General features: G+C 47.8%; 1 protein-coding gene across 1 annotated transcript in view; it reads right to left on the bottom strand.

Annotated features, from left to right (window-relative positions):
• Positions 1 to 14,004: 14,004 nt before the first annotated feature.
• Positions 14,005 to 24,089, bottom strand: part of GALNT10 (polypeptide N-acetylgalactosaminyltransferase 10) — a 156,146-nt gene continuing 146,061 nt past the window's right edge. The window contains exons 11-12 of the mRNA XM_075010128.1: positions 22,583 to 22,732; positions 14,005 to 20,583 (exon numbers count right to left, since the gene is read on the bottom strand). Of these exons, the coding sequence (XP_074866229.1) occupies positions 20,416 to 20,583; positions 22,583 to 22,732 (318 nt within the window). The 3' untranslated portion in view covers positions 14,005 to 20,415. The remainder of the gene's footprint in view (positions 20,584 to 22,582; positions 22,733 to 24,089) is intronic.

The raw sequence follows: 24,089 nt of genomic DNA, 5'->3' as shown, positions 1-24,089 counted from the left end.
AGTTATATTGTTGGCGATGCACCAATTCCACAGGCGGACTGCTTCCGCACATAAGGCACGGGACCGAGCTCCTCCTTGTCGATTTATATAAAACATGGTGGAGGCATTGTCTGTATTGATCCCGACTACTTTGCCTTGTATATGGTCTCGAAAGTGTTTGCAGGCGTTGAACACTGCTCTTAGCTCCAGTATATTTATGTGCAGTGACTGTTCCGTAGGGGACCACAGTCCCTGCGTCACCTTTTCGCCCATGTGTGCTCCCCACCCTATGTGGGAGGCGTCGGTGGTGAGAAAGATAGATATCTGTGGTTGATGAAAGGGTACCCCTGTTAGCATGTTCTTGGGGTTCACCCACCATTGCAGGGATCTGTGTACCTCTGTCGTGGGTGACACCACCCTGCAGACGGTGTGTGCTGCTGGTTTGTAGACGCTCGCCAGCCAGTGCTGCATGCTGCGCATATGCAATCTGGCATTCTGTACTACGAACGTTGCTGCTGCCATATGGCCTAGCAGCTGTAAGCATGTTAGAACCGGCACCGTGGGGCTGAAGGTGATGACTTGTATGAGGGAACCAATGGCGCAAAAGCGGGCATCTGGTAGATAAACCCTTGCTGTGATGGAGTTTATGCGTGCCCCTATGAACTCTATGTCCTGTGTGGGGTCGATCTTTGACTTCGCCAGGTTGATGACAAGGCCCAGCGAAGAGAACGTGCCTGCTGTAACGCGTATCATGCGTAATACCTCTTCCTTCGAGGCCCCTTTCAGTAGGCAGTCGTCCAGATATGGGAATATAAATACCCCCTGTCTGTGCAGGTAGGCTGACACCACTGCCAGGGTCTTGGTAAATACTCTGGGGGCCGAGGAGAGGCTGAACGGCAGAACCTTGTATTAGAAATGTTCTTTGCCGACCATGAACCGGAGAAAACGTCTGTGAGCCGGGTGGATTGTTATATGGAAATACGCGTCTTGTAAGTCGAGGCTTGCGAACCAATCTCCATCATCCAGTACTGTAAGTATAGAGGCGACTGTGATCATCCGAAAGCGTCGTTTGCGCAAGTACCGATTGAGGCCTCGAAGATCTAGGATGGGCCTCCAGCCTCCTGTTTTTTTCTCTGTAAGGAGGTATCTTGAATAGAACCCTTTCCCTTGGAGTTGCTCCGGCACTCTTTCCACTGACCCTATAAGCATAAGATGGTCCACCTCCTGCTTGAGTCTCGCTTCGTGGGAGGCGTCCTTTAGATGGGGCCTGGGTGGAGGTCGTGGCGGTGGGAGCGACTGGAAGGGGATCGCGTAACCCGTGGCTATGATCTCCAGTACCCATTTGTCTGTGGTGATCTTTTGCCACTGGGTGTAGAATGGTTGGAGGCGATGATGGAACATTAGCTTTGGATGACATTGCACGATGGTAGTGATAGTGCAGCCCTCGATCTGTCCATCAAACTTGTTGCCTTTGGCCCTGCCTCGAGGAGGCACAGCTCTGTTGGGAACATCGCCTGGGAGTTCTGTACTGTTGATGCCGCCCTTGCTCGTAGCCCCTTTGGTAGTGAGCATGCTGGGGTTGATACGGGTATCGTCTTTGCTGAGGGTAATACTTTTTCTTCCTGTATGGAGGGGTATAAATCCCCAAGGTTCTGAGAGTAGCCCTTGAGTCCTTAACTGGAATGAAGGACCGAATCAGTTGATTCAGCAAACAACTTCTGTGTGTCAAAGGGGAGATAAACGATCTTCGCCTGCAGATCCCTCGGGATACCCGATGTCTGAAGCCAGGATTCCCTGCGCATGACCACTGCCGTAGCCGTTGAGCGTGCTGCCGTATCTGCTACGTCCAGGGCGATCTAAACTCCTGTCCTCGAGGCTGCATAGCCTTCCTGCACGATGGCCTTCAGCACTGGCTTCTTATCCTCTGGAAGCGAGTCCATGAGGGAAGTCAGCCTGGAGTAATTATCACAGTTATGGTTCGCTAGGTGTGCTGCATAATTTGCCATTCTCAACAGTAGGGTAGAGGAGGAGTAGACCTTTCTGCCGAATAACTCTAGCTTCTTGGCATCTTTGTCCGTTCCCCCTGTCTTGTACTGAGAAGTTTTCGACCTCTGTTGAGACGATTCCACTACCAGAGAATTTGGTTGTGGGTTACTGAACAGGAGCTCCATGCCCTTCGCAGGGACGCAGTATTTCTTATCCGCTCTCGTTTATAGGCGGAGCGGACGCAGGGGTCTGCCATATCGTGGTAGCGGACTCCATAATTGCTTTGTCGAGTGGAATAGCTATTTTGGAAGAGGCCGGAGGTCTCAGGTTTTTGAGGAGCTTATGGTGCTTCTCCTGTACCTCTGCTGTTTGGATGCCTTGCGTAAAGGCCACCCTTTTAAACAGCTCTTGGAACTGTTTGAGATCGTCCGGGGGGTGGACATCCCCTGGGGCCGTAGCCTTGTCGGGGGAGGATAGAGAGGAACCACTAGGGTAAGCCTCTCTGGATCCTTCTGGGTCCTGTTGACGGTGATACATCTTCTCGCTGGAGGCTTGCGAGGGGAAATCTCGGGGTTCCATAATCAACTCCCCCTGAGATATTTGCGTTTCCGTCCCCGTCCGCGATTGCCCTCGGGGATAGTGAACCGTCTGAGGGGACCTGTCCCTGGGGGTATGCCTATGGTGTCTATGCCCCGCCTGATAGGGGCAACCATGGAAAGACTGAAAAGAAACTGTAAGAACACTTAAAACATTAAATACGCTGACTCTGGCCGCAGCCGATGGCGGTTAAGAAGGAACTGGCGGGGACCGGATCACGCACGTGGCCGGGAGCGTGCAATGGAGCGGCGCGCGCCAGCGCATGCGCGGTCCAGCAGAAACTGCTGGTAAGATCCGATCTGTGGTGCCGGGGCGAGCCCGACACCTATCGTGGAGCACCCACGGGGACACTCGAGGAAGAAGCAGCATTTCCCACATTCTATAAGGTAGCTTAACCCCAAGTCCTTTTTGCCTTGTTTGCAACTAGTTTGGCAGAGTTCCCTTTTCAGGCAATCAAATCAAATCTGTTGGGGACCTATCCTCACAAATGGAAGGAATAACTGGGGTGAGGGGAGGTTCATCTGCACCCCAGGTATAATTTAAGTTTCACGGCTTACACTTAAGATAACCTCTGCTGGTTTTGTTTTCCCTGCCATCGTTGCAGTCATTTGATCACTATTTTGCTCAGACTGTAAATGGATGCCTGTTCATGACTCTGCTTGAAGCTTGCCAAAAACAAACAGGCAACTGTCATCAGTGCTTATGCAAATACTAATACGTGCCTCTTCTGTGATAAGATCCACGGCTCCAGAATTGGGCTGATCAGCCATCAATAGACACAAGTAGGAGGATGACATGAAAACATCCTACTCATTATCGAGTGACCTCCAAGAAGATTAGCTCTGTGTAGGGGCTCAGAGCTGCTGTGGGGAGAGGCAGCTTTGTTTGCCAGAACCAGTGCAGAGTTGCTGCAGATGGGAAAGAGGTGCCTCTTTCTACCAGCCCAGGTATGGAGCTATTCTGGAACTGCCCCCTCCCTGGCCTCCACCCAGCCCCAGACGTGCCATGGCCATGGAGGGGTGCCTCTTTCCAGCAAGGCCTTTTCAGAGCTGCTGCACCTATGGATAAATGCTTCTTATCTGGCCATGAGCTGCTACAGTGAGAGAAGGCTGAGGATAGTCCTCTCTCCCCCAGGGCAGCCTGTTCCCTCTCCAAACCTGTCATCCCTAGGCAGACTCTAGAGTTGCATCCATATCTGGAGCACTGCCTGCCCCCTGCAATTGTGGCCACAGCCCTGAGCCCACACCCCCAGACAGAAACCTCACTTCCCCACATCCCAACCCTGTGCCCAAGCCCAGAGCATCTTCCTTTGCACTTTTAGCCCCTTGCCCCATTCCCATCACACACCTTCTATGTGCAGAATGAGTTTTGTCATGTGCACCAATATGGATGTTGTGCATCCTCCATATTTGTGTACATAAAATTCATTCCATACATGGAGATATATTAGAGAGAACACTGCCTGTGGGTGCACTGTTGAAGAAAAGTTCAGTCAGTGCCTGACATGTTACTTTTCCCTTTGTGTATTTTTTTTTCTTTTGCATTGGAGAAACAATATGAAATGTTTGTTGCTAGTGCTGGCCCTCAGCACTTGCTAGGGAGAAGTACTCTTGCTGTCTCTCTCTTTGCTAAATTAAATGTTAAGCATCTGCAATTGCAAAACTAGGTAGAGTTTTCAGTCAATCTGGAAAAAGCATGGAGACCATGTACAATTGCAATATATTCCAGCATATTTATCTTCATGAGCTTTGTCACTGCTAGCCTAAAACTAGCTGGCTATAAACTCCCCAGCCTACTGGAGATATCCGTCCTTTGTTGGGTGCATATCACTAGCCTAATCTAATAGCTTCTTGTGCAAACAGCAATGAGGTGAGAAATGATGTTTCATAAACCAATCAGAATGGAGGCAGCTTAGTGCCTTTGGAGATGGAATAATTGCCTTCTCATATGAGCCTCCCTCCTGTTAGAACACACGCTGCTCTGATCCCTAAATCTGTCTGGGGCAGTTTCATTTAGCCACTGAATAATGGCCAAAAAAGATAAACCTGTCACACAGCTGCTTTCCCTGAGAACTATACCCTTGCTCAAAATTCTTGGGATATCCACTCTGCTTTTTACAGAGGTACTTAGCTGTCTGGAGACAAGTGTACATGGCAAGCAAAAACACATGACAGATGTGGGCTGACGGGGTGGAGGCTACAGTGCTGAAAATAGCTGTGTAGGCTTTGGGGTGCTGAAGCCTAGGGATGGGCTGGGGTTGGTTTCAGAGCCTGAGTCACAGCCTAAGCGTGAGTGTCTACACAGCTAGTTTCAGTGCTGGAGCATGAGCCTGAGTCAGCAGACCCAGGTTGTCAGATGTGCTGCTCAAGGTTTCTGCTTTGCATGTGTATGTGGTTGAGGTTTGGTTGGTAGGGCCTCTCATCCTGCTCACTGTCATCAGGGGAAGTGCCCCACTGACCTCAGTCCTGCCCAAGAATCTTTACAGTTTCCACTTCCAAGAGAGAAATTCAGGGCTAGTGCTGGGAGGACATAGGGTCTGAAAGAGAAGTTACTCACCTGTAGTAACGATGGTTCTTCGAGATGTGTCCCCGTGGGTGCTCCACAATAGGTGTTGGGCTCGCCCGGCGCCGCAGATCGGAAGTCTTCCAGCAGTTTCTCCTGGATCGTGCATGCGCCAGCACGTGCCGCCCCCCCCCGCGCGCCCCCGGCCACATGCACGATCCGGTCCCCGCCAGTTCCTTGACCAACCGCCTCGGAAGCTCCTGAAAATACTAGACAGAGATCCGAAGCGGGGAGGATGGGCGGGTGGTAGAGCACCCACGGGGACACATCTTGAAGAACCATCGTTACTACAGGTGAGTAACTTCTCTTTCTTCTTCGAGTGGTCCCCGTGGGTGCTCCACAATAGGTGACTACCCAGCAGTAACCCAAGTAAGGAGGTGGGTAATCAGTTTATGTGCAGCTTGTCCCCGAGAGAAGTGCTGTCGACAGATGGGTATCCTCTTGGAATACCCGAGGCAGGGCATAATGCTTGGCGAAGGTGTCATATGATGACCAGGTCGCTGCTCTACAGATGTCTGTTAACGCGATGCCCTTGAAGAAGGCTGTTGATGCCGCCACCGCCCTGGTGGAGTGAGCCCTGGGCGGGGCCAGCAAAGGAGCCTTTCGAAGCTTGAAGCACATTTTTATACAGGACGCAATGTGCTTTGAGATTCTTCGTGAAGAGAGACCTTCTCCCTTTGACCCGGGAGCGAGAGAGACTAGAAGCCTGTCCGTTTTCTGGAAGGACTTAGTTCTGCCTGTGTAGAAGGCCAACGCCCTCCTCACATCTAGGAGATGCAGGCGTGCCTCCTTGCCGGAGCTGTGAGGCTTTGGGTAAAACGAGGGTAAAACTATTGGGTCATTAAGATTGGACTCCGAAGAGACTTTTGGAACAAAGGCTGGGTGCAGCCTTAAGGTTACTGCCTCCTTTGAGAACACTGTGCAGTGCAGCGTTGCCATCACTGCTGCGAGCTCACGCACCTTGCGGGCTGACATAGTTGCAAGGAGGAAGGTTGTTTTTATCGTAAGGAGACGTATGGGAACTGTGGCTAATGGTGCAAAAGGTGGACCCGATAGCGCGCTGAGCGCCAAGTCCAAATTCCACGATGGTGGAAGCGGTTTCCGAGGGGGGGTGCAGGTTTACCAGCCCCTTCAAGGACCTGGTAACGATAGGATGGGCAAATATCGCGGGCCCTTCCTCTGTATGCCGAAAGGTTGATATAGCGGCGAGGTGGACCTTTAGCGAGGATAGAGAAAAACCCGCCTCTCTTGAAGTCCAATAAGTATTCTAGTATTACAGGTATAGTGACGTCAAGGGGAGCTAACTGCTTGGCGGAACACCAGGCTGTGAATCGAGTCCATTTCTGGTTGCAAGTCCTGGTGGAGGTCCTTCGGCTACATTCCAGGACTAGTTGTGCTCCCTCCGTACATGTGCTCTTTAAGGAGCTGAGCCATGGATTAGCCATGCTTGTAGGTGCAGACCCTGAGGGTGCAGGTGCACTATGGACCCTTGAGCCCGCGTGAGTAAGTCCGGCGCCACCGGTAGAGGGAGCGGTGGGCGGTCCGACATGCGCAGAAGCAAGGGAAAACATTGCTGCCTATCCCAAGCGGGACTATGAGTATCATGCGAGCTCTCTCCCTTCTGGCTATGTGCAAGACCTTGCGGATAAGCGCTGTGGGGGAAACGCGTAAGGTAGGGAGCCCTTCCATGAAAACATGAATGCGTCTCCCAGGGACCCCCGCCCCACTCCTGGCCTGGAGCAGTACTGGGGACACTTTTTTTTTTTTTTTTTAACTGGGTGGCAAACAAATTGATCTGGGGAAACCCCCATGTACGAAAAGCATGCTGTAGCAGATCAGAGCGGGTGTGCCATTCGTGCATGATTGTGCAGCGCCTGCTCGGCTGATCTGTATTCACGTTGTGAGCGCCCGGCAAGTGCGAGGCTTTCAATGTTATGTTGTTGGTGATGCACCGATTCCACAATCGGAGTGCTTCCGCACATAGGGCATGGGATCATGCTCCTCCTTGTCAATTGATGTAGAACATAATGGAGGTATTGTCGGTATTGAATCCCGACTACTTTGCCAGGTAAGTAATCTCGAAAATGTTTGCAGGCGTTGAACACTTCTCTGAGCTCCAGTATGGATATGTGCAGTGCCTGTTCCGCAGGGGACCATAGCCCTTGTGTTACCTTGTCGCCGATGTGTGCTCCCCATCCCATGTGGGAGGCGTCGGTGGTAAGAAAAATAGACATTTGTGGTTGGTGAAAAAGCACCCCCACTAGCAGATTCTTGGGGTTTTCCCATCACTCCAGGGATCTGCGCACCTCTGTTGTGGGCGACACCACCCTGTGGACAGTGTGGGATGCCGGTTTGTAAACGCTCACCAGCCAATGCTACAGGCTTGACATGTGCAACCTGGCATTCTGTACCACAAACATCGCTGCCGCCATATGGCCCAGCAGCTGTAGGCACGTTAAGACCGGCACCGTGGGGCTGTATGTAATGACTTTCACCAGCGAACTGATTGTGCAGAAGTGGGCGTCGGGTAGGTACACCCTTGCTGTGATAGAGTTTCTGCGTGCCCCTATAAACTCTATATGTTGTGTGGGTTCGGACTTTGACTTTGTGAGGTTGATGACTAGACCCAGCAAAGAAATGTGTCCGCTGTGAGGCGTATCATGCGTGAGACCTCTGCCTTCGAGGTCCCCTTTCAGCAGGCAGTCGCCCAGACCTGGGAAAATAAATTCCCCCTGTCTGTGCAGGTAGGCTGACACCACTGCCAAGGTTTTGGTGAAGACTCTGGGGGCTGAGGAGAGGCCAAACAGAAGAACCCTGTGCTGGAAGCGCTCCTGGCCGACCGTGAAGCGGAGGAAGCGTCTGTGTGCCGGGTGGATTGTTATATGAAAATAAGCATCTCGTAAGTCGAGTGCTGCAACCCAGTCTCCATTGTCCAGTGCCGTGAGTATCAAAGCAACTGTGGTCATCCAAAACTGTTGCTTGCACAACTAACAGTTGAGGCCCTGAAGATCTAAGATGAGCCTCCAGTCTCCTGTCTTCTTCCCGGGTAGGAAGTAGCGTGAATAAAAACCTTCCCCTGGAATTATTCCGGCACTCTTTTTACCGCCCTTATGAACATAAGGTGAGTCACCTTCTGCTTGAGCCTCGCCTCGTGGCAGCGTCCCTGAGGTGAGGCCTGGTGGGAGGCTTCGTTGGTGGAAGCGACTGGGAGGGGATCGCGTAACCCGTGGCTATGATTTCCAGCACCCATATGTCTGTGGTGATCTTTTGCCATTGGGAGTGGAACGGTCTGAGGCGATGATGGAACACGAGATGAGAGTGGCATTGAGCGAGGGTATTGATAGTGCAGCCCCATACCTACTCATCAAACTTGTTGCCTTTGAGGCCTGACCTGAGGGCGTATGGCTTTGTTGAGAACATCGCCTAGGAGTTCTGTACTGTTGCCGCTATTGATAGCGCCCTTGGCCGTAGCCCCGTTGATATTGAGCATGCTGTGGTTGTAAGCGTAGCATCTTTGCTGAGGATAAAATTTTTTTTCCCCCCCCTCCTGTATGGAGGAGTATAAATGTCCGAGGTTCTAAGTGTAGCTCTTGAGTCCTTACTGGAGTGAGGGACCGAGTCGGTTGAGTCTGCAAACAGCTTTTGTGCCTCAAAGGGAAGGTCCACGATCTTCGCCTGTAGGTCCCTCGAGATACCCGACGTCTGGGGCCAGGATTCCCTACGCATGACCACTGCTGTAGCCGTTGAACGTGCCGCCGTGTCCGCCACGTCCAGGGCAATCTGGGCTCCTGTCCGCAATGCTGCGTAGCCCTCTTGAACCATCGCCTTTAACACTGGCTTTTTGTCTTCCGGAAGTGAATCCATGAGGGCAGTAAGCCCGGAGTAATTACCAAAATTATGGTTTGCTAGTGTGCCCATAATTTGCCACTCTCAATAGCAGGATAGGAGAGGAATATACCTTCCTGCCAAACAGCTCTAGCTTCTTAGCATCTTTGTCCGATCCCCCGATTTGTACTGAGAAGCCTTTGACCTCTGCTGGGACAACCCGACCACCAAAGAATTTGGTTGTGGGTGACTGAAGAGGAACTCCATGCCCTTTGCCGGGACGAAGTATTTTTTTTTTTTTTTAATCCGCTCTCTCATTCGTAGGCGGAACAGAGGCCGGAGTCTGCCATACAGTAATGGCTGACTACAGAATGGCTTCGTCCAGCGGAATAGCAATTTTGGATGAAGCCGGGGGTTTCAGATTTTTCAGGAGTTTGTGATGTTTCTCCCGCACCTCTGCCGTTTGAATGTCATGCGTGAAAGCCACCCTTTAAAACAGCTCCTGAAACTGTTTCAGGTCATCCCGGGGAGAGACATCCCCAGGAGCCATGGCCTCGTCTGGGGAGGATGAGGAGGAACCCCTACAGTAAACCTCCCTCGAACCCTCGGGTTCCCGCAGGCGATGACACACTTGCTCGCTGGAGGATTGTGAAGGAAAGTCTCAGCGTTCTAAAATTAACTCCCCTTGAGACAACTGTGTTTCCGTCCCCGATCGGGAGCGCCCACGGGGGTACTGAGCGGCCGGGTGCGGGGGGGCCTGCCCCTGGGTGCAGGCCTGTGGTTTATCTGTGTCCAGCATGATAAGGACGACCATGGCAGCATGGGCAAGGGTCCGGAGATGGAGACCTGGACCACTCACGGGGTGTGTACCCCCCGAGGTCTGGGAGAGCGAGACCTCCGCGATGACACTGATAAAGGTGAAACTGGCTTGTGATAGTACCCCAGGGGATCCAATCCCAGAAAATGGTGAAGGTGGCCCAAGCCATGGTGACATTGGTTGGAGGAACAGAGGAGGAGTTTTTTTGTTTTTTTAACTTGATGGGCCGGTGGAGACACAGGCCTTCGGTGCGGCGTGTGTATCACAGGGGGAGGGCTTGGTGCTAACAGCAGCGCAGTGCTGTCCAGAGATGGAGTGCGGTGCCAGGTTTTTGATGTTGCCTTGCCCCTCCACTGCGGGGCCGGCACTGCCCCCTTCCTTGCCGGGGGTCTCGGCCCCTCAGTCAGCGCCCCGCTCGGCACCGTCAGCTGCGGTGCTGCATGGGTATCCCCCTCCGGTGCCTGCAGGCTCTGTGCCTGGCACCCCTGCACCGCTGGTGCCGCGGGGGTCTGTGCCGCCTGTGACGGTGCCACCGCCTGAGTATGCGGCTGGTAGCTGTGTGCTCCGCTTGTCCTGCTCACTGCAGATGCATGGCAAGGATCGAGCCAGGGAAAGTTCCCTCCGTTTCTGCATTGAAAGCGGGGGGGGGGGGGGGGGGGCGCGGTCAGAGCACAGTGAAAATGCGGCCGGGAAGCCTGTAAATTCCCCCAGGGGTCGGATGCCTTCGCTATGCCCCACAGAGGCCGGCATAGCTTCACGGCATGACTCACGCTGTGTAAAACCTGAAGAGGCCATTGTGGTGAGTCCTTTATTGTTAAGAGGGTACTTAGCACTTAATCCGTGCCTTTCCACCCCAAAGAGTGTTCTCCGCTCCTCTCTTTTTCCTTTTTTTTTTTGCTGGTATTCTCTTTGTCTTTGCTTTCTCTTTTTTTTTTTTTGTTTTGTTTTGTTTTGTTTAATAACCGAAAAACAAATCACACGTGGAAAAGAAAAACCACTAAGTAATCTGACTCTGGCCTTAGCCTGAGTGGATTCCGTCTGCAGCCGATGGCGGTTGAGAAGGAACTGGCGGGGACCGGATCGTGCACGCGGCCGGGGGCGCGCGGGGGGGTGGTGCGTGCCGGCGCATGCGCAATCCAGGAGAAACTGCTAGAAGATTTCCGATCTGCGGCGCCGGGTGAGCCCGACACCTATTGTGGAGCACCCACAGGGACCACTCGAAGAAGAAGAGTGGGTTAACTATAAGGGATGTTGGTTCTCATCAGATCCACTCACTCCACACCCTTTTGCAACAGCCCCTGCTCTCCAGGCCCAGCATATTGTTAAATTTACATAAAACTCACATCATCAAGGATTACCTGTCTGCACGTCTGTTCCTTTCTGGAGGAGAGTAAGACACTGAGCTTCAATGGTGGCTCTCGCCTGAATTTCCTCTAGAACCCTTCATCTGTGACAACCTATTACCGTGGGAAGTCACCACCTCAAATATTTCTGAGCATCTGTCCTCCACAGATTGCTTTGCTTCCCTGCAGAAAAATGACGTTTTGAAAGGGAAACCACAAGCACAGTCATGTGCCTTTGCTTGCTGCCATTCCCACAGCCAGGTCAGTGGGAGGGGGAATGGGAGTGACAGCACGGCCTGGAAGCTTTATCCTGCTTCTCTGACTAGCCAGTCAGAGCAGTGGAGGGCAGTGCCTGGGAGAGTGTGTATTGTGGAGAGGGGTGGTGGGGAAGGCACAGTCTGTGTTCCCAGGTTGCTCCACAGGTAAGTACCACCCTGTCACCCAGACTGCCACTCCCACCCTCTTCTGTCCCTTCCATGTCACTCCCACACGGCCCTTCCCTTGCTTCCTTCCAGACCTCACACTCCCCTCTACCCTCCTGCACCCTTCTACCATGTTCCTAGACTGTTCCTGGCCCCCGTCTTGCCCAGACCTGCCTCCTCCCTCTACCCCTGCTCCCTATCCTCCTGCCCCACACCCTAAATCCCCGCCGCCAGCCTTCTGTCCCCTTTTCAGACCACTCCCTGCCACCCTGACCCCCCTTCCAGACCACACACCCTTCTTCCCCTGCCCCAGCCCCACATCCCCAGCCCACCTGTGCACTCTCCCTCCTGCCCAGACCCCACATTTCAAGCCTACTTCTTGGCAGCCCTCTCCCACAATGATCCCTTTGGCCACACCCCAGCGTGGCCCACAAAAATGTACTAATCTTGGTCCCCCAGGCTGTGGCTGGTGTGTGAGGGAAATGAGGGGAGTAGCTATTTTTGTTTTTCAGTTGAAGACCAACTATGGAGATTCTACAACCTCCATAGCCAATTTATTCCATTCTGATACTTTGGAAGTTTTTCCTAATGTCCAGCTTAATCCTCCCGTGCTGCAATTTAAGCCGATTTCTTCTTATCTTACTCAGAGATTAAGGAGAATAATTTTTCTTCCTCCTCTTTATAACAACCTTTTTGGTACTTGAAAGCTGTTATGTCCCCTCTCAGTCTCACCTTTTCCAGACTAAACAAACCCAGTTCTTTGTCATCCTTCAGAGTTCATGTTTTCTAGCTATTTAATCACTTTTGTTGCTCTTCTCTGGACCTTCTCCAATTTCTTTACATCTTTCTTGAAGTGTGATGCCCAGAACAGGACACACTACTCCAGTTGAGGCTTAATCAGTGCAGAGTAGAGCAGAATAATTACTTCTTGTGTCTTGCATACAACATTCCTGTTAATGCATCACAGAACTGTTTAAGCACAACAGTGTGTTGACCACTGTTAGCTTGTGGTCCATTCTGACCACTCAATCCATTTGTTCAGCACATCTTCCTAGACAGTCACTTGCCATTTTGTATGTGTGAACTTGATCCTTCCTCCCTAAGTGGAGTACTTTGCATTTGTCTGTATTGAACTTCATGCTATATACCTCAAGACCATATAATACAGTGCTGTGCACATAGCTCCAGAGTGCTGTAAAATGATAATGCTAGCCTGATGAGCACAGTACTCCGGGATACTGGGAGAAACTTGTATCAAACTAGACACGTCACTGAATTGCTAGTTTTTTTTTGTTTTTGTTTTTTTGTTTTTTGTTTTTTTTTTTAAAAACAAAAGACTTTTTGCACAAGGCCATGTAAAGAATTGGCACGGGAAGAAGCCTGGAGCATGAGGGGCAGTTTCAAGAAATTATGTGCTTTGGATTGGACCATGGACTTTGGGTTCAATTCCCAAAGGGGATGGTTACCCCAAAAGCACAAGGATATTATGGCAATAGAAGCTGTAGGTAGTGATACAGAACAGAAGGTGAACTTGAAGCTTGTCAGAGTTGATGTTCCAGTGGTTCTCAAACTGGATCGGGACCCAACAGTGGATAATGAGTAGTGTTCACTGTAATTTGAATGCTTGGGTGGCAGCCCAGGAGAGATTCAGGTGCTACCCAGCTTATTAGTGGAGTGCCCACAGCTATCAGTGAAGTTTGTGTGTCAGACCAGATGTGCAGGCATTTGTTTTAACCCTAGCCTTGGATGGATATGTACATTTGGATGAACAAACACCACCTTTATTTTTAGAACTGTGGTGTGTTACTTTAATCAGCTGCTGGCTGCATGTGTCTCAGTGGAAATTTTCTCACAGTTTCCAAATACGGTTAGGTCTGTCATGATAGCATCGCTGGGAAACAAGGGAGCAGGAAACCAGAGATCCCATGGGGAGAGTGGTTGAACCATTTGGTTTCACCTTGAAGGAAGGAAGCTAGGTCTGTCATCTGAGAGGCACACTGAGAATGTGATTGCAATGGGGTCTAAAGCAGAATTTACTTTCTAACAATGACAACGTCCCATTGTTTCCTTTGGGAGACACTAGAATGCAGCATTCTAAACCTGTTCTTAAAGTACTACAAAATTAGCACCCTCTGATTACTGTGAATGTTGGCAAACTTTCCAAGACAAGATAAGAGACAGGTAGCACTTGTCTATGGAGAGTGAACCTCTAGTTTGGCAGCAGGTCTTTGTGCCTGGCAGCCTGAGCTTCAGTGTTGCTCAGCAGGAGAAGTCTCTCTCCCAGGAAAGCAGTATGAGTACAAAGGAAGGAAGCACGTGGGGTGATGAGAAACAAACTATATTCCACAAAGTCCTGAACCAGGATATTTAGTTTGTTCTCACAACAAGGAACAGGTATGTGGGGGGTGGTGGGAAGGGAAGGAAATCAGTTGTTGAATCAAAAAAGGGAGAGTAATCTCTGCTTACACAAATATTCAGAAAAACATTAAAAATTTATTTTAAATATTATAAAAGGAAGTCAATTTAATTTTAAAAACTACGCATTATCTCTGAATGACTCCAATTTTGAAAGCTACTATGTTAAAGTGCTAACCATCATTTACCATCCCCTGGTATTAAGAGTGTGGTCCTAATGTGCCCAGAATAAATATACATGGATTTATGAGGCATTGTCCCATCCAGTCTTAAAGTAAGTTAAAATGCACATAGTACCAAGAGTGAATCAACTCAGATATTATCACTGATAGCTTGGAGGCTCCCATCCTGAAAAAGCTAAAAAAAAGCTATTTGTTAGAGTTATTTTAAGGGCTAATGGTTTTAGTCTGTTTGAACTGATTAGTTTTTTTGTCATCTTGTAAGCCAAGTTCACATTTGCCAGCTTGCTAATTGGGATGGGAGCCTCTTTTCTAATGCTGACTGAGCAGTTTTAGACCTGTACAGCTCCCCATGGCTTCTACTGAAAAACCCATACATCTGTTGGAATCATCGAAGCCTTCTGGGTAATACAGAAGCATCAGAAAAACTCTGAACACAAAGTGAATAAAAGATCCTACTCAAATAGTAAGGGCAGAGTCACAGAAAAACTAGACAAAGGTTTTTAATACAGCAAACCCTTGATTTAACGGACCCTGATATAGTGGACTTTGGAAATAACAGATGCTGTGTGCCAGCCACACTGTGCCTCCACAGATAAATGCCAGAGACTCACTAGAGCTGCTGCCAGAGCTGGAGGGAACCACTGGGGCCAGTGGAGCCTGAGAGCAAGGGGGGCTGCAGTGGTGCACAGCTCTCCTTCCACAACCCCATGTGAGTGGAGCATGTTGGCACCTGGCTGCTGCTGCCTGCAATGACGCTGAGCAGCAGCTGTAGTGTCGGAGACTGCTGCCTGCTAGGAGGATGGGGGTGCCAAGCTCTACCTTCACGTGAGTGGCTTGGAGTTGGGGTCTGGAGGAGCTACTGCTCTGACGGCTGTAGAAGGGGGAAGAAGTTAAGTTGGCATTCAAATCCTCTCCTGGTAACTGGGAGAGGGAGATGGAGGTGTAAAGTGAAGAATGGGGCAAGAAGGGGAAAGGAAGAGGAGAGGCAGAGGACAGGAGTGAGTGATGGGCTGGGAAAGTCAGTGAATCATCATACAGTATAACCATTCAGATATAACTTACTTTCTGCATTAACAGACACCACCCCTTCCCCCATTAGTTCATTAAATCGAGGGTTTACTGTAATGATTTTGATAAATCTATCATTGTCTAGTTTTATACATGGCCCTCCCTATTAAGGAACTGGGAGTATGAGTTCCGTTAGTGTCGTTGACAACTAGATAAGGCAGTCTGACTGGTTGGTCAGTAAAATGAAAAAACTCAGCTGAAAAATGAGTACCCAATGCTGGTGGAATCTTCATCTCCCAACCTTCCAATACCTGACCCTTCTCCTATTTCTCTAAGGAAACTTAGTTTTCATTCAAAGCTTTTTGCTTGAAGAACTACAATTTGTCTTACGCTATTAAGTTGTTTTTACATAATGCTTTTTATCTGTATATATCAAAGCACTTTATCAAAGAATCACATTACCTCCTTTACAGATGAGGAAAGTGTAGTACACAGGGGAAGACAAAAGTCAAACAGCAAGTCAGAGGAAGCGTTCACACTAGAACGCGGGTCTCTGACTCCAAGTTCCTTGCCTTGCCACTAGCCCAGACTGCCTCACCTGTAAAAAAATATCCGAACAGTATTTTTTTTTTAAGTAATCTGGATATGACAAATTAGCCTCAGAATAGTCATTGTTCATTAACAGTACTTTGTCACTTTGATTTTTACAATATTCATCTAACACAAAACAGTAAGACCACTTGGTGCTAAAAAATCTGTTGTGGAAATGACAACTGGTTCACTGCTTCTGATGTCAGGTAATGACTGTGTTGGGCACTTAAGGCTCCATTTGCTGTGGGCTATTAATTCTGAAATGTGACTTGTATATTTCATTACATATATGCTTCTGAGAATGAGGCAGCCAAGTAGAATGGAAGTGTGGTGACACAGCCATGTTTGAACCTCATAAGCTAGAAAGCCAATCCTAGAGCCAATTACTGTCCTAGATCTGTTAGCCGTGGCAGGTTCATTTGATACCATGTATCATTCCCCAATCACAAATACTTCCAACATCCTGCTCATATCTTAAAACATCCTGCTCATATCTTATCAGTGAAACCTGCTCCCTTTTCAACCACTGGTGCATTCTCATTGCTCACTTTTCTTAGGTGCGCTTCCTCATTCCTACAAGGACAGTGCACTTATCATAATGATACGGTGATAGCAATAGGAGCACCCACTGTTTTAGTACCAATAACCAGTTACTTATGAACCCTCAATGCTCATTTAAGCACCAATATTATTTTTTTTAAACACTACAGACATCCAGGTGGGTAAGGGGAAAAATGTGCTGAACTGGCATTACAAAGGTATAAATTACCCAGAATGTAAGTAGAATAAAGAATTGCTTTCTTGCTACTTCTGTATTACAGATTTGCTCCCCACCGCTCCATGGTGTTGAATTTATGGAAGTTACCACATTAGCCTTTTGCTTAGATTCTGATATGCTCTTGGAACTATTTATGAAAAGCTCTATTTGAATATGTTGAGTATAAATTTGTGAACTCCTGGATGCTGTTTTCCCTTGATTAAACAGATGTTATGCGTGCCTTTATCAGGGATTAAATATAGAGCAACCAACCCAAAAAATCCTCTGGTCTAACACAAGTTTATTTCCTACTCTATGTCCCAAGCATAATTCTCAGTAGGGACCATCACTTGAAGAAAATGAGGTTTCTACCCCCAGACTTCATACTGAGTGTGAAGTATAGCACAGCTGTTAATAGATACTCTTAATACAGAAGCCCTGGAGCCCCTGCATTTCCTGGCCAGTACCTTCTGTCATCCTAAAAATCGTACTTAAAAGTCAGACATTTAAAAACAAAAAAACCCCACATAAACACCAGAATAGTAATTGTACGCTGCATCATATGCTCAGGTACATCCAACTCCCCAGCCCACTTCACTCATGTCCAGCAAGGCACTAGGAAATGGTTCAAGTTTAGGCATTTGCTGTACATTTGCATTTAGAAAGGCACATCTTCATTTTAATGATGCTGTATTCCCTTTCCATTAAACCCCACACAACATTCCACTATTTGGGGGTGAAAGATTTTTTTCCAAAGCATATAAGAAAACTCCCTGCACACATGCACAGGGCCCAAACCAATTTAGTTTGCTCACAGGGTAAGACATTAACACTGTAATGAAAGAGGACAGATAAAAGGTATTTTGGATATTGAAATGTTGGTGAATACACCATTGTACTTCAGGATTTTCATACGCCATCTTGCCACAAACTAAAGAATTTATGAAGTTGGGGGCAGAGCCTTTTTAAATTACTGTTTTAAAAAATGTCTGGCTATGAAAATATCTGGCTACTTTTTGATGGGGTAACGGATGACATTTTAAATCTGATCTTGATTTGCATGCAAATGAGAGGATTTGTTTATGGATTCATGCTTGGGTGACTTTTGCTTATAAAGAACTAACCATAATTGGAATAATTAGCCTGATGGTTCAACAAAAGCTCAATTAAAGATTAAGATTGACAAATACAATTTCTGTTTCTCTAATCAGTAGGTGGCTGACTATGGTAATATTTTCCATTAGTCAGCAAAGCTGCTGGGACATTGAAATGTGTAATTAATGTAAGTAAAATAATAGCTAAAGGAACACCACTGAGACAGTGAATCCATGGGACATTCGTGATTTCTAATCCACAACTTTTTGAAGTGAACCAGATGGGCGGCATTGCAACTGACCCAGAGAGACCGGCTTTAAAGAGCCCATTTAATTCTTTCTCTCCGTGCTCAGCCTGGCAGCAGTGGTGCTAGTTATGCCAGTAGCGCTGTGACCAATATCTGTGAAGTAGAACTGCACAGATTTTGGTGCATGCTGCCAAACAACTGCCCTTGAGACAATGTCATCATATCACTGACCTAGCTATCAAAGGCTTCCTAACCCATTACCAGTCATCTCAGGTGAGTCCAAGGATAGAGAAAGCCATGCAACTTAAACAAAAGCAGATCCCCTAATGAGGTGGAAAACTAAACTGCAGGCATTAACATTACAGCTCTTCTAGCTGCAGCAGACAGACCAACTGCTCATTTACAGATCATTTACTTACTGCATCTCCCACTTATGATAAACTCCTGCTCTTCACATACAGCCTCTTGTTTCACAGGTATTAAAACATTCATAAAGAGACATCTAGTCAGGCCATTTAGCCATCCACAATAAGTACTACCAGACTAATGAGAGCATTAATAACTTTAGGAAAACATCTGCCTACTATATGTAAAGCACTAGAAACTGGTGCTTCCCCCTAAGGTAATAAAGAGTAATGATAAATATGGTACAGATACTTAGATATAAAATTGTATTTTCATTGAAGAATGTTCATCCAGTGTGGCATTGGTCTAGGTTTTCAGCACCTCTTTCTGTGATATGTTGGTTTGCAGCATATAGAGATCACAAGAAACATGAACTATCCCAAAGGGTAGTCAGTTCTCTGCTCTCCCACCCCTCCAAACGAAGCAGTGCTTGGTTTCAAAGAACACTGTGAATCCTTTGCAACAAGGCTGCAATTGGCAACATCAAAGAAATGAAATCTGGAGTTCTTACTTCTGAGATTCCACATGCCATGCACCAAGCCACTCTGATTTATGTGGCAAAGCTGCATCAAATTCTGCTTCACTGAGAGATCACAGTCACCTATCACCTCTGCAATGCCTGAACTGCTGCAGCAAGAAGCTGGCAACAGCAGAGGGGCTGAGCTACTGTATTGTGGTGAGTGAGAGGAAGCCTGTAACATACAGCTTCTGCCATATGGGCCTCTGAAGTCTTATCAGAACAAAGTTCTCTTCTGAAACTTAAGAGCTACACAGCTGAGAAGATGCCTGAAATGTGGCGCTTCATGTCTCTGCAGGAGCAGAGATCCATCAAGAGCAGCCTGCTCTTCCTGAAACTTCCTGTTCTTTTCAAGGCATTTGCTAGTCATTTCAGCCCCTTATTCTGCCACATGCCTTACAGTCCCAGAGCTGTTTACATGCTGCCTACACCTGAAGAGTGCCTAAAAGGACCGGTGGACAAGCCAAGCAGTTGGGTGATGACAGAAAAAAGGTTAGTTTCGTTGATTTATGCAGCATCTTGGCAGAAGCTTAACTGTGCAGTCATTTGGTTGGTCCTGCTTTGAGCAGGAGGTTAGACTACGGTCTCTTCCAACCCTAATCTTTTATGCTTCTATTTGTGAGAGCATGATGGCCTTGTGCATGGGCCCTGCACTCACTGGGGTTACCTCATATAGATGGACTGCTGGCCACAGAAGACCACAGGCCAACTTCAGAGTAATTTCCTATGTGTCTATGTTGCCTCATGTCTCTAGATGAAAACTGGAGATGCTCTCATGCAGTAGATTTTATGAAAAGGGTTCTCAGACTGTTTCTACCCTAGAAACACCCCACATTATAAGTGCCTGTGCATTCTGATACTAGCCATCTAAGAACATGTGGCAAGAGTCACCACAATTATTTTAGCTGGAAAACCATTTTTCTACTCCTTCATACTGGAGACCCAAGAATGGATAGGACAGAGAAAGGTGCATGGCCTGAAATTGTTTTTTCCAGCCATGGCCTATACTCACTGGAAACTGCCTCAACTGCCCTTAGTTCCCTTAAACTGTTTCTGTTAACTGATCTATTCCTTTGCCAGGCATAACAAGGCCACACTGCTTTAAGTATATTTTGTTTTGGCGCACAGACGGAACACACATTTCGTTTTTCTATTGCGTTTTAAGTTGTGATGCACTGGAAGTCAGTGTATTCATCAGATGCTGTTATGTTGACAGTGCATTGTAATGTGAGTGCTGGTTTTGGATGGATGCATTTTCAGAGGTAAAGTGATGATTTAGGAATGCTTTAGCAGCTGCTAGGAGTTGTACTGCACTTCTGAGAGCCATGGAGAACATAACCATTTATGTCAGAGCCATTTGGTAAAGTACCACACATGATTTAAACCAGGTTCAGAATTCTTTAGAAACAGTTTCTGATCCCAGGTTGACAGACAAGTGGCTCTGGTTAAGCCTCATGGAATTCGATCACCCCCAAACAAACATGCAGCATCTTCAAAATAAAGACTGACCAGCTTTTCACCCCCACTCCTGAGATTCTCCCTTTTACCTTGTTTAAAAAAAAAACAAACAAAAAAAAAAACCTTTAAAATTTTTTTTGTAACCCTCCCTGGTAAAAACTATAACTGTAAAATATATATATCTATAAATACATATATATTTGCAGTCTTTAGAGATCAAGATTTCTGTTAAATTTTTCCAAGATGGTTGAGTTTGTGTGTTCAAATATCCACTGTTGTGTTGGAGAAGAGGGATTGCAGATATTCATAAAGATCTTTCGGTCGCTCTCACTGCAGTCCATACAGCTGCTACTTACTGGGTGGTAAAGGGTCTTGTCCTGAGGAAGAGAAATTCAAAATCAATTTCCTTGCCTGGGAAGCATGCTGGCTGGGGGGGGTGTCTATGGGTAAGTAAAGGGAAGGTCCCATGGAGGAAACAAGGCTGAGTCTATTCTACCCATTTGCTGCCCTGTAACATTCAGATACAAAAACTTTTAATGCAAGGGGGTGTGTCATTTGGTCTCCTTTTTCTACATATTTTACCCATTGCATGCTTTTTTCACCTTGATCCTTCTCCCAGCTTGGTGTGGGTGGCAGAAAACTCAAGAAATGGATTTATGTACCAGATCTACTCTAACAAACTGTAGTCTCTTCAGAACAGAAATTTTATTATTTATGGTGTTCCACAAATTCAGAAATAGTCCATTCTAATGTAAGATTGTTCTTCACATTTTATAGTGCTTTGTCCAGTTTGCTTTAAACTTTCTCAAGGAGTGGGGCTCCAAGACTTCTCTGCCAGAAGATCATGACATGCTCCCCATCTCCCACTTGTACAGCAAACATTCGTGTTACTTTTGCTGTCTACTTCACTCAGTCATAGATGAGAACTCTGTGGTGCTCTGGGGCTGGAGCACCCTTTGGGAAAAAAAGTTGTTGCTCAGCATCCACCAGCCACAGCTGTTTGGCGATGCCCCTGATTACAGAATCTAGGGTGCCAACAAACAGCTGATAGGTGGCTTGGGTAGGGACTTTGTGGAGAGGGTGAAGCTGGCGGGGGGCTGGAAAACATGGAGAAACAGGACGTCCTTGTGCGGGGGGAACCTTGGAGAGGGGTAGGAAGAGACAAAGCAGGAATGGAGCTGCCCTCAGGAAATATCTGCCCCTGTCTATGCATTGGTAATTGGGTGAGCAGTAGAATGCATCACTTTGGCAACTATGAGTGCTGGAACTGGTTCAGAAATCAATATTTCCAAGCAAGCCCAGCCTGCATATTTGAAATGATAGAATGGCATGACTGTCTAAATTTTCCCTGCTTGTCACAGGCACCCAGTCCACCCTTGCAACATCTGCCAGGCAAAGCAGAACCAAACTAAAGCTAAATTCTTCTGCTTGCAGGCTCACGATCTGCTGTTTGGCATCCCGTCACAGTGGACGTACAGAGGGAGGCATCAAGGTTTGCGGGAGATGAGCTTTCTAAGTAACAACCTCTTCACCTGTTGCTACACAATTATTTCTTGTAGAGCATTAATAAGTCACATTCACATATGTCAGGAGCATCTGCATTATTATAACAACCTGACAAGCTCTAGTGTAACTTTGTAAGCAGGTTCTGCATGGCAAATGTGGCATTACTATGCAGCCAAAGTGCCATGGGGCAAACTGCAGCTGGTTTAGCAGAGAAGTCTCCTTGCCTGCTCCCTCTTGTTGACTCCACCCAGGGCTCCACCCCTCTCATTGACTCCACCCCTCTCAGCGCTGCTCCTTCCCATTTTTAAATAAAGATTCAGAGAGCCAACTCCATATAATAAGGGCAAGTTAAAGCGGACGCTTGCATGTCCATCAGCAAGCAGGGCAAGACTGAAGCCAATCTGCAATCAAACTGGAACAGAAGCTGGACATAGGAAAGGCAGCACAAGACCAAATACTGGGCTCACGTATGAGCCTGCATCGAAGCAGATGGGGAGCAGGTGCACTGTCATAAGTCAGAGGAGTGGTGCTGCTTATGCCACCAATGAAATGTGGTTTTTGTGCTCACGTTAACAAGACTGACAAAAAGTGCAACCCAGGACAGGTTCTCCAGAACAAACAGGAGAAGCACCTTCTTTGATGTCTCCTGTATCTAGTGGTTTTTATACTCTCTTTATTATGAGCTGCTTAATGAGTCCTTTTCCAGTCAGGTAGGCCTACCCTATTTTGCCCAGGCTACATTTATTAATGCTAAACAACAATGGTTTTCTATAGATTCTCTTGTCCCAGCTACATGAATTGCAAGAGAACACACAAGCCATGTTACCACAAGGAATCTCAGGTATGCATGGAATGATGAGACACACTCACTTTCCTGTATCTCCAGAGCTGGTTCCCCTTCATTCCATGACAGTCATAGAGGGTCACAGGGCTGCTGTGGGAAATGGCATCAAAGCAGAACTTCTTGGTGTGCTGAGGGTCCCCGGGTCGGATATCTTCCCGCCAGCTGAAGGTGAACACCTGCCAGGACAAACAGGACTCTCTTGGAATGGGTTGAATCAGAGCAAATGAAGACAAGTCATCCAGACTCAAGAGCTGAAATTCTGTATCCTCACAGGGTGCAGCACTGCTCAGCTGGATGGCAGTTCTCTGGGGAAGGCAAGTCACGAATTCTCTTCAGAAAAAGCCACTTTTACAGTCTGGTGGATCCTTATTTGGGTATATGGGTCTCTCAGTGGGAGTATTAAGTTTATACTCACCGATTAGAGTACTTGCCAGGGCAGAGGGGAGAATCAGCAAAGAGCTGCAAGACCCTTGTTAATAATGGTTCTGCCTTGGCAGCTTGCACAATGCCTCAAGCAATCTAAGAAGGAGCCCTGAGTTTCCCAGGCCATACGAGGCTCCCTAGAAGCAGCATGAGGCACCCTGTGGGAGGGGTACAGAGGCTTCAAGACTGAACTTGGTCCAATCTACCACTGCTAGCAGCAGATATCACCAGTGGCTGGTGACAGGACACTATATGGGGAGGTGTCTCAGTTACTACAGAGAATTCTTTCCCAGGGGTCTGGCTACGTGATCTTGCCCATATACACAGGGTATAACTAATCACCGTATTAGGGGCTTTGTTATGAATTTTCCCCTAGGTCAGACTGGAAGCGTCCCTCCGCCCCCAAAGCCCCCACCTTCCTCTGCAGCATGGGACGGAGTCACTTGCAGATTTGACCTAGTGTAAATGGCAGATTCTCTGTAACCAAGTTTTTAATCATGAGTTGAGGACTTCAGTAAGTCAGCCACATGTTAGGGCTCTCTACAGAGGTGGAGTTTTTGTGGCCTGCAACATGCTGGAGGTCAGACCTCTATGACGATCAAGTAGCTTCTCATCTTAAAGTCTAGGTGATAGCACTAGATCGGCACTCTCAACTTACCCAGGAACAGCCCTGAGAACCACAATCCATTTTTAGGGTGGTGGCAGAAGATGGAAAGGGAATAAGAAGGGAAGAAGTGACCAGAGGGAGGGTCATGGTCCTGCTGCCTTGGCACTGGTGTTGAAACATTTCCTGCAGGGCTGAATTTCTGAGGAAGGGAAGCTGTAGTTTGAACTCTGTTATTAATATAAACATGTCCTTCATTTTCCATTTGAGGCAGGGTCTGTCTTTTTATTTGGTGCTTGTAGATCACTTGGAACAATGGGGTCCAGACTAGGGCTCCCAGGGACTATGGTAATATAATAATTAGGGGTACAGGTTCCTCTATGGGTGGTGAACAGGAGAGATGTGGGGAGGCTAAGCCTCCCCAAAATAGAGAAGGTTGGCCATGTAGAGGCAAACGCCAGACACACATGGATCGCTTCCCTTTGGAGGTGTGCCAGCAGCTCCCC

Source organism: Carettochelys insculpta, chromosome 15 (assembly GCF_033958435.1).
Source record: "Carettochelys insculpta isolate YL-2023 chromosome 15, ASM3395843v1, whole genome shotgun sequence".
In the NCBI taxonomy this organism is placed as follows: domain Eukaryota; kingdom Metazoa; phylum Chordata; order Testudines; family Carettochelyidae; genus Carettochelys; species Carettochelys insculpta.
This window is presented reverse-complemented; position numbering and strand designations above follow the sequence as displayed.